At 37.7% G+C, this 10579-nt stretch overlaps 1 protein-coding gene and 1 non-coding gene across 2 annotated transcripts; one reads left to right on the top strand and one right to left on the bottom strand.

The window, feature by feature from the left end:
- Positions 1–6346: 6346 nt before the first annotated feature.
- On the bottom strand, positions 6347–8199 carry LOC138891897 (uncharacterized). Its single transcript, XM_070175582.1, has 5 exons — positions 7811–8199; positions 7650–7730; positions 7357–7501; positions 7169–7267; positions 6347–6403 (listed from the first exon to the last, which is right to left on the bottom strand). Exons 1-5 carry the CDS (start codon positions 8197–8199, stop codon positions 6347–6349), a joined length of 771 nt encoding a protein of 256 aa, XP_070031683.1.
- A 549-nt stretch (positions 8200–8748) lies between these two features.
- LOC117276892 (small nucleolar RNA R71) lies at positions 8749–8855 on the top strand. The gene has a single exon (XR_004507158.1). It is a non-coding gene; the product is annotated as a small nucleolar RNA R71 (small nucleolar RNA).
- Positions 8856–10579: the final 1724 nt, after the last annotated feature.

The following is a 10579-nucleotide window of genomic DNA, read 5'->3' as shown; positions in this document are numbered from 1 at the left end:
ATCCCAGTTCCGCCTTTACACTAATCCCCAATTGTTCGTTATTACAAGTTATTACAGGCCCAAGAATGAAATAATACAGACTTGAAGATAACAAAACATAGGCTGAAATGAATATAAGCCCACCAAAGCAATTACAGGCCCAATATAAAAGTAATCCAGGAATATCCCAGGCCTTCAATAGTCTTACTTTCCAGACAAACAGCAGGCCCAAACAACAGGCTCACAAGATAACTAGAGTTCACCTGAATCTAGTGCCCAAGTCCAACAACACCCATGGCCCATCTCCAGGCCCAATGAATAACTTACTTATCCACATGGATACTAAATTTAGCTATGCATGTGACACAATACTCATAGAACAATCGCTTAGTTCTTAGAGTTGTAGGAATTAACATCTCTAGCCAAGACACATAAACAGGATCATGCTAAATTGAAAGGCACACAAGACACATATGACACAAGCTTATGCTTTGTAATTCTAGAAATAGAGTTTGATAGTGACAAGATTGACCATCATAGGACAATAAACCATTTCAGTAAAGCATGATCCAGAAACAACCTAAGGACTTTAAGATGATAGTCTAACAGAATCATGAACAAGAAGCAGGTAGAGTACAGTCTTGATATGAAGGTTTTAACGTGAAAACCTAATGAGAATGTGGTTCCAAACAACATAACAACATACTAGTGGGCACTATTTGGCAAACATACTTGGTTGATCATGAAACTTAACCAAATGGACATTAACTATAGCACAAAGATTCTAAAGAACTCACAGTAGGCAAAAAAACATGTTAAGCATAGGCTAACAAGAAAAGCATACATTAGGACTCATGTCAGTCGACTATACATGAGAGAGAACTTGACGAGCGCAAAACACACACTAAAATATGCTCGCTAGTCGAATATAGTAAATTATAATATCGTATCCACATGGACTGTAGTTAAACAATATTATCGTAGTTTGTATTTATATTGCTATCCAGGATGATAAACAATCGAGATTTATGTGATTTAAACTAAAATTAACTTAGAGTCTAAACTATCGAATAATGACAATCAACGCAAGTATTGAGCAAAGGAAGTTATCAATTGGGAGAAGATAGGGTTGATAAGATAGGTGCAAGACAAATATTTGGGATTTAACTCTAGATAATTCACTTTTAATGTTCAAGTGCGTCTCTCGAATTTACTTGGTTATTAGTTCAATTGATTAGTAGAAACTCCTCTCTCGATTAAGTCTTAACCTCACAAGATGAATCAATTTTAAGCACGTGAAGAAATGCAAGAATTCGTAATGGATTGGTCTTTAGGACAACCTCTCTCGATTATCCTCCTAACTAAGTTTAATCAACAATTCAACTAACCTCTTCCGATTACCAAGAAGAATTAATGACTTCAACAAACAAAATATAATGCAACAATATCACAAGTTATGCCTCTGTCAATTACACGAACAAGTGAATATAGATGCAACAGTTAAAACATCCAAAATGATTCAATACATAAACAATAGAGTTAATTATACACAAACAAGCATCAGGACACCAAATCCTTCAAACCCTAAAGAGAACTACTCCATGGATAGGGAGTAATTCATCATAACAATGTTTAATTTAAAGGAAAACATAAAACGATCCAAACTCTTGTCTTGAGTGAGGAATGAATGATAAAATCCTTGAGCTTTTGCTTCTCTACCTCCTCCTTGACTTCCTCAGGTCTAAGATGTGTCAAAAGTCCTCAAAATAACGTTTTTTCATATATTTATACTAAGTAGGGTCGGGCCTGGACGAAAACACATTTTCTTACCCGAATTTGGAAGATACTCTGTAAAAACTGCACAGGCGCGCCGCATGGGACGACGCGCCAGGCGGGGCGCTAGTGTGGATTTCTAGAGAGCTTGCAATTTGACAGGAGCAGGAAAATGTGCAGCCGCAATTTGAAGTCCAGACATGGTTCTCGACCCCCGAACGTGATCCCAGCTTAATTCCTTGGGCTTTTACTCAAACTTCAAAGCTCCAAATCACTCGAATTTTCTCAATAAAATTTACATAGCTCAGAATCCTCCTACAAGACCTAAAATACACAATTAGTACAAAACACTAGCGATTAAAGCTCAAACTCTATTAAAGTGGAGTAAATTTGAGTGCAATACGCAACTAAAATACGAGATTATAGCCTACAATCAACACCCAACACTTAAACCATTGCTCGTCCTCAAGCAATCAAACTAGAGTGTCCTGATAATCCATAGGGAATTTGGTGTATGTAATAGGGAATTCAATGTGTATGTAATAGGGCTACCAATGTGTATGTAATAGCAGTTTCAAAATAAAAAAAAAGAAAAATAAAAGAAAGCAATCCACATGAATCAAGTTCATTATGGTAAAAGCCTAAGTATTTTCCCAGCAGAGTCATCATGTTGTCGCGCCTCGTTTTCCCGTGAAAGCGGGCTACGACAAGTGACAACTTTTTTAAAAGGAGGTATTAAAAGAGAAGAGTCGCCACCTAATGACTTTTAAGGTGCTTTAGGGCACCTAGTTGCAAATACCTTTGTTTGACTATTCAACGCTACCAAATATTGGTTAAGGGCTTAAATTACCTCAAAGATAATGTGTTGGGCACTCTTTGAGGTCCACAAGTGTGGAATCCGACCGAACTTTAGACCATGTGGATTATACAATTAGTCTATGCGATCAAATAAATTGAAGGAAATTTCAGAGGTTGTAGAAACATATGAGAATTGGTACAAGTCTTAATGACTATAAGGATACAACTACATTGGTCTATATTAAACGACTAAAAATAGATAACAAGTACATAAATGTTAGGGGGGTCCTAAGTATTTTAGCCTAAAGGATCACCCCGTGCAACATAAATAATACTTCGCAACTCCCTTAAAGTAGAGGTTGTTCGTATTATTCAGGGGCACAGACTATCATCTCCTGCTACCCGATTACTATGTTGAAGTTGTTTACTTAAAAGCATTCTAATTCAATTCTAAGTCGTACCATATATGTGCACTACCCGTCCATAAAACAATGCAATACCTCTAAATGAAGCAGTACAAAAGCAACATGAAGCAATTAATTAATTAGTTAAGACCCTGTAGTTATGGTATCTAGATAAGTAAAGGTATTGCATTGTTGTATCCTATAGGAATGTTATCTAATAGTGCATAGATGTAAACATACGAACAAGTGAAAGACTTAGGTTCTTACAAACATGTTTCTGATAGTGTACGGGCATTAGACAAGTTGAGTAGGTGAAGTGTTTGAGTTCCTATAGGCATGATATCTAAGTGCAAGAAGTCCAGCTTCGATCCTATAGGCATGCTCTCTATCCATTTAAGTCATAACATTGTGTTTGTATAATTACAAAGAATGAGGCGTGATGAGTAAACAAGCTATTAAGATCCTATAGGCATGATCTTTATCCATTCACTTAAAAGATAAAGTATCCCAGTTCCGCCTTTACACTAATCCCCAATTGTTCGTTATTACAGGCCCAAGAATAAAATAATACAAACTTGAAGATGACAAAACACAGGCTGAAACGAATACAAGCCCACCAAAGCAATTACACGCCCAATATAAAAGTAATCCAGGAACATCCCAGCCCTTCAATAGTCTTACTCTCCAAACAAACAACAGGCCCAAACAACATGCTCACAAGATAACTAGAGTTCACCTGAATCTAGTGCCCAGGTCCAACAACACCCATGGCCCATCTCCAGGCCCAATGAATAACTTACTTACCCACATGGATACTAAATTTAGCTATGCAGGTGTCACAATACTCATAGAACAACTTAATCCCTTAGTTCTTAGAGTTGTAGCCTTTCCATCTCTAGCCAAGACACATAAACAGGATCATGCTAAATTGAAAGGCACACAAGACACATATGACGCAAGCTTATGCTTTGTAATTCTAGAAACAGAGTTTGATAGTGACAAGATTGACCATCATAGGACAGTAAACCATTTCAGTAAAGCATGATCCAGAAACAACCTAAGGACTTTAAGATGATAGTCTAACAGAATCATGAACAAGAAGCAGGTAGAGTACAGTCTTGATATGAAGGTTTAAACATGAAAACCTAATGAGAATGTGGTTCCAAACAACATAACAACATTCTAGTGGGAAACATTTGGCAAACATACTTGGTTGATCATGAAACTTAACCAGATGGACATTAAATGTAGCACAAAGATTGTAAAGAACTCATAGTAGGCAAAAAACATGTTAACTATAGGCTAACAGAAAAAGCAGACAATAGGACTCATGTCAGTCGACCATACATGAGAGAGAACTTGACGATCACAAAACACACACTAAAATATGCTCGCTAGTCGAATATAGTAAATTATAATATCGTATCCACAGGGACTGTAGTTAAACAGTATTATCGTAGTTTGTATCTATATTGCTATCCAGGATGATTAACAATCGAGATTTATGTGATTGAAACTAAAATTAACTTAGAGTCTAAATTATCGACTAATGACAATCAATGCAAGTATTGAGCAAAGGAAGTTATCAATTGGGAGAAGATAGGGTTGATAAGATAGGTGCAAGACAAATGTTTGGGATTTAACTCTAGATAATTCACTTGGTTATTAGTTCAATTGATTAGTAGAAACTCCTCTCTCAATTAAGTTTCAACCTCACAAGATGAACCAATTTTAAGCACGTGAAGATATGCAAGAATTCGTAGTGGATTGGTCTTTAGGACAACCTCTCTCGATTATCCTCCTAACTAAGTTTAATCAACAATTAAACTAGCCTCTTTCGATTACTAAGAAGAATTAATGACTTCAACCAACAAAATATAATGCAACAATATCACAAGTTATGCCTCTCTCAATTACACGAACAAGTGAATATAGATGCAACAGTTAAAACATCCAAAACGATTCAATACATAAAAAATAAAGTTAATTATACACAAACAAGCATCAAGACACCAAATCCATCAAACAATAAAGAGAACTACTCCATGGATAGGGAGTAATTCATCATAACAATGTTTAATTTAAAGGAAAACATAAAACGATCCAAACTCTTGTCTTGAGTGAGGATTGAATGATAAAATCCTTGAGCTTTTGCTTCTCCACATCCTCCTTGACTTACTCAGGTCTAAGATGTGTCAAAAGTCCTCAAAATAACATTTTTCCATGTATTTATACTAAGTAGGGTCGGGCCCGGACGAAAACACCTTTTCTTACGCGAATTTGGAAGATACTCTGTAAAAACTGCACAGGTGTGCCGCATGGGATGACGCGCCAAGCGGGGCGCTAGTGTGGATTTCTAGAGAGCTTGTAATTTGATAGAAGCAGGAAAATGTACAGCCGCAATATGAAGTCCAGACGTGGTTCTCGACCCCCGAACGTGATCCTAGCTTAATTCCTTGGGCTTTTACTCAGACTTCAAAGCTCCAAATCACTCGAATTTTCTCAATAACATTTACATAGCTAGGAATCCTCCTACAAGACCTAAAATACACAATTAGTGCAAAAAACTAGCGATTAAAACTCAAACTCTATTAAAGTGCAGTAAATTTGAGTGCAATACGTGACTAAAATACGAGATTATAGCCTACAATCAACACCCAACACTTAAACCATTGCTCGTCCTTGAGCAATCAAACTACACTTCATATAGACACGACCTTTTTAAACAACTCTCCTAACTCATCATACCAAGAATAATTAAAATAGATTAAGCACAATAATTTAATATCCTAGCCTCAAGATTTGACTCAAAAGCACCACACATTACTTATAACCCGCTTACTTATTCTAACAGAGAGGTTAACGACCTTACCTTTCCTTCATGAATCAACTTCCCTCACACAACAAAAGAGAGTAGTTCCACACACCATAAATTTAAGCGCAATTAGGAATACAAGATATAAATAATTCACTCACTCTCAGAAACAACATTCATAGGCTACAAAAGATGAACCATAAGCTTGCCCCTAATGTACTACTCCACTAATCGAGTTCATTTAGTCAAGGATCAAGTAGGACTTTCGTGGTTTTAATGTAGGCTGCGGGACAGGTAGGATACATTTAGATATAAGAGTGACTACACCTCCATAAGCACTTTAATACATACATTTTATTGTTCAAACCCCACACTTTAACTTTTTCAAAATTTATGACAATTTTAAGTGCTCATGAGAGGTACAAGGTTCAAATAGATGGTCAGTTCAAACAAATGGGTAAGGCTTGTAATGTGGTTGCCAAAGAAAACAGGATTACAAGCTCAAATGGGTTAACTAAGATACATAACAATTAGGTGGGTAAAAACTTATAATTGGCTCAACAAATAAACGCCTAAATCACTTCCAAGACTGAATAAAACTATTATTACGCTTTGCAAACACACAGGGCAAGTTCTAGACATTAAATGCAATTCACAAAATAACATAAAAACTTCACACACACATGGCACATAACTCACTCAAGATTGGATTATCACGACACTCTAGTCAAAGCAGTTAAGCAAAGTTAAAATCATACAGTTTAAGGTACTTATACAAGAGTCAAAAAATGAGCCTAAGCGTCACAACTAAAACACTCACTATTCTAATAGCATAATGAAGTCAAGAGATAATGCTTCAATTCAAATCACAACACAACATTTCCTACTTTTAACAAAAATAAAAACTACATACACCCGGTACAAATAAAACGCTTGGGAAAGAACCACGACACAAAAAAAACAAGGGAATTCTTACACTACCTACAAAAGAAAATCTTTTTGTCTTTTCCTTTCGACTTTCATCCCTCAAGAAACCAGTCGAATGATATCCATCATCGGGAAAAATCAAAAAATTTAAAAAAATTTATGTTTTTTTTAACTACTAAAAGAAGAAAACAAAACAAAAACAAAAAACTAAAACTAACATACATACAACATACAAATATCCACCACCCCATACTTTAAGTTGTGGCATGTCCCCATGACACACAATTAAAAAGCATAAGGTAGAGGAAACTTCCCTGAATATCTAGTCGGGGTCTGAGTCAAAGTTGGGCTCCATTCCATGCGTCCGACCTAGTGCACACATCCATGCAGACAGCTTCTTCTCAGCCTTCTTGGGGTACACCCCACACTTACCTTTCTCAATCACTGGAGCCTTCTCTTTTGAACTCTTCACCTTCCACTCAACACTTGCAGCTGGCTTCTCCTTTTTCACTCCAATTGCTACATTCATCTCAAACGTCACCGTCTCCTCATCCACTCTAGCATGAGTTTCCTATTATGTATATCCAGTATAGCTCTACCCGTTGCTAAAAATGGTCTTCCTAGGATGAGGGGGACCTCCTTGTTCTCCACCATATTCACCAATATGAAATCTACATGAAATATGAACTTATCCACCCGCACCAAAACATCTTCTACTATCCCATTGGGTGTTATAGTCGTTTGGTCTGCCAGCTGCAAAGATATTGGCACCGACCTTATCTCTCCAATCTCCTTCTCCAGTTTCCTGTAAATAGACAATGGCATTAGATTAATTGAGCCACCAGAATCACATAAAGATTTATCAAAGTTAAGAGTGCCTAAAGAGCAAGGTATAGTAAAACTCCCTGGATCTCCACACTTTTATGGGAGTTTATTTTCCAAGATTGCACTACAATGCTCTGAGAGCTTGATCACTGAGGTCTCTTCTAACTTCCTCTTCTTTGAAAGGATCTCCTTCAAGAATTTGGCGTAAGCTGGCATTTGTGAGAGAACTTCTATGAATGTCAAGTTTACATTAACTTGTCTCATCATATCTAGAAATCTCTCAAACTACTTGTCCAGCTTTTCTCTATACAGCTTGTGGGGAATAGGTAGAGCAGGAATGTGCTTGCTCTCAGCATTAGTGTCCTCCCTTCTTGAAGTTTCCTCCTTCTTACCATCTTCAATTTTCAGCTCATTCCCACTTTCTTTTTCATGCGCAGCTTTTTTTTGAATTGGAGTTGGATCTTTCAACACTTGACCGCTTCTCAAGGTGATAACATTTACCATTTCTTTGGGATTCTTTTCAGTATCAGCTGGCAGAGTACCTAGGATTCTCTCAGATAATATAGTTGCAATTTGTCCCATTTGTGCTTCCAAGTTATGCAAACCTATCCCAAGTTCTTTGATAGCTACAGCATGAGCATCTAACCTCTCATATGTCTTGACAATGAAGGATTTCATTAAATCTTCTAACCCATACTGAATTGGCTGTTGAAGCTGAATTGCAGCCTTTGTTGATTCACAAAACCAGGAGCTCCTTGAAATCTGGAGTTATTTTTTTGCTATGCATTTGTTGTACCCCCAGGTGAACTCCATGAAAAATAGGGGTGCTTCTAACCCATTGCATTGAAGTTATAATTATCCACAACATTAACTTCCTCAGTTGAGGTTTGACACTCATGAGTAGGGTGTCCTCTACCACATATGTCGCACGCTGCATGGGGCTCACTATGTATTGAAGCTAAAGTTAGCTTCCTTATTTCCTTTACCATGGCATCAAGTTGTACCTACACAGATGTGTTAGCATTAACTTGGTGAACACCAGTTGATCTTCTTTTTTCGGCAATCTTAGACGGCTACTGATTTGCATCTTCAGACAACTCATCAAGAATAGTGACTATCTCCTATGAGGTATTTTTCATCAACTTGCCTCCAGCTGCATTACTCAATGTCCTCCGTGAGGCCGGTGTCAATCTATCCCAAAAGTTCTAGAGTTGCATCCAGAGTTCAATTCCATTATGTTGGCACTTTCGTACTATCTCCTTAAACCTCTCCCAAGCTTCAAACACAGTTTCAGTCTCATTCTGGCAGAAGTTGTGTATTTCTCTTCTAAAATTTCCCGTTTTAGCTAAGGAGAAATATTTAGCAAGAAATATTTTGGTCATCTCCTCCCATGTTCTAATCGATCCCTGGGGTAAGCTTCGAAGCCAGTGCTTTGCATCATCTTTCAGTGTGAAGGGGAATGCCCTTATATAAACTTCATCTTATGATACACCATTATATTGAAAGGTGTTCATAATCTCCTCGAAGTCCATTAGATGATTGTTTGGATCTTCGTTCATCTTTCCTCTGAAGACAAAACAATTTTGGAGGGTTTGGAGCAACCCTTGATTCAATTCAAATTTATTGGCTGCAACTAGAGGTGGTCTCACATTGGATAAGCCTTGGTTGTAGACCGGTCTAGCATAAGCGCCAAGTGGTCTCCCCGCACTGGGAGCTATATTTCCGAACTGATCTGCACCCAAGGTTTGCTTTTGAGCCATTCTTCGAGCCCTCTCCTCCTCGTATGCAATTTATGAATCTTTAAGTGCTACTTCTTCAGCATCCCTTGCAGCTTTTTCTCTAAGTTGGGCTGCCCAACCTTTTCTACAGTCTAGGTGATCTTTCTTTCCTTCCTCAACTATTGCAGTTGTTTTTCAATTTCCGGCTCGTATGGTACCAAATCCTTCCCAGAAGATCAGGTCATGCACTAATCTAACCGGTAACCTACGCACAGTCAAAGAACACTAACCATAAAAAGGGGAAAATAAAATAAAAATAAAAATAATAAAATTACCGAATTAGCACTACAAACTATTTCAAACTATAGAACCTCTCTACAAGGTCACTCGGGTGAATAGTAACACCGCAGCGGCGAAAAGGCCACCACGCCTTTGTCCGGTGGTGAAAAACCACAAGATTGGTCTCAAAAGAAGCTCCTCGTCTTTGCGCACAATCCCCAGTTGGTTTCATCATCAAATTCATAACCAACTATTATAGATCTGCAAATTAATGTGACAATCACTGTAGCGCAACAGTGACTGTGTTCTTCAGCCATTTCCCAGTTCAATTCTATTTTTTAGAGCATATCGTCGTCTCATCTTTAGCAACAAGAATACTGAACTAGGGCAGCCATGACTGTACTTCTCTCCCCCGGCCTTTGGCTGTGGGAGAGCCACCTCCAGTCATTGTAGAGAACACCCGAAACAATAACATACAAAATACGTATGTTACTCTATTGTCTCAAGCAAAAGCAGCTGCTACTTTGAATCAAAAAATGTTGAAACCTATTGAAGTTATTCATGGAATTCCAACAATTTAGTTTTCAATGGATGAACGGATGGAATTCGAAAAAGAGGAGGGATTGCATTAAGCTGTTGTGGTGAAGCTTTCTTCTAACGCACCAGATGTATCTACTTTAAGAAGCTTACTACTAAAAGTTTTCGGTATCAAAGGACAAGCTCTGATCGACCAACTTGCACCTAGACAATTGCTTATTAGGATTGATCAACATGAAGATTTCGTCAATTCACTTGCGAGGTCACTTAACTACTTTCAAATACAATGGTAGGGAGCTCCAAATCAGAGTATTTCCATGGTCTGTTGATTTTAATATAACGGAGGAAACGACAAAGAAAGTGGTTTGGATTTTCTTACCTAATCTGCCAACAGAGTTGTTTGCAATGAAGGCTTTGTTGTCTATAGCTTCAGCTGTTGGCAAGCCTATAGCCATTGACAAAGCTACTCAGACTAAGTCACATCCTAGTACTGCAAGAGTTAAGGTTATCCTTGATTTAGTGGA

This window comes from Nicotiana tomentosiformis, chromosome 1 (assembly GCF_000390325.3).
Source record: "Nicotiana tomentosiformis chromosome 1, ASM39032v3, whole genome shotgun sequence".
NCBI classification, from domain to species: domain Eukaryota; kingdom Viridiplantae; phylum Streptophyta; class Magnoliopsida; order Solanales; family Solanaceae; genus Nicotiana; species Nicotiana tomentosiformis.
The sequence above is the reverse complement of the archived record's forward strand: the minus strand, read 5'-3'. Positions and strand labels throughout refer to the sequence as shown.

What these genes read in the sequence shown, in the direction of transcription:
- LOC138891897 (XM_070175582.1), bottom strand. Translation starts at nt 8,199, where the DNA reads ATGAAATCCTTCATTGTCAAGACATATGAGAGGTTAGATGCTCATGCT. An exon ending in GATCAAGCTCTCAGAGCATT is followed by an intron (nt 7,502 to 7,649) that starts GTAGTGCAATCT and finishes GTCTATTTACAG; the next exon opens with GAAACTGGAGAAGGAGATTG. An exon ending in CTGCAAGTGTTGAGTGGAAG is followed by an intron (nt 6,404 to 7,168) that starts GTGAAGAGTTCA and finishes TTTAATGTCTAG; the next exon opens with AACTTGCCCTGTGTGTTTGC.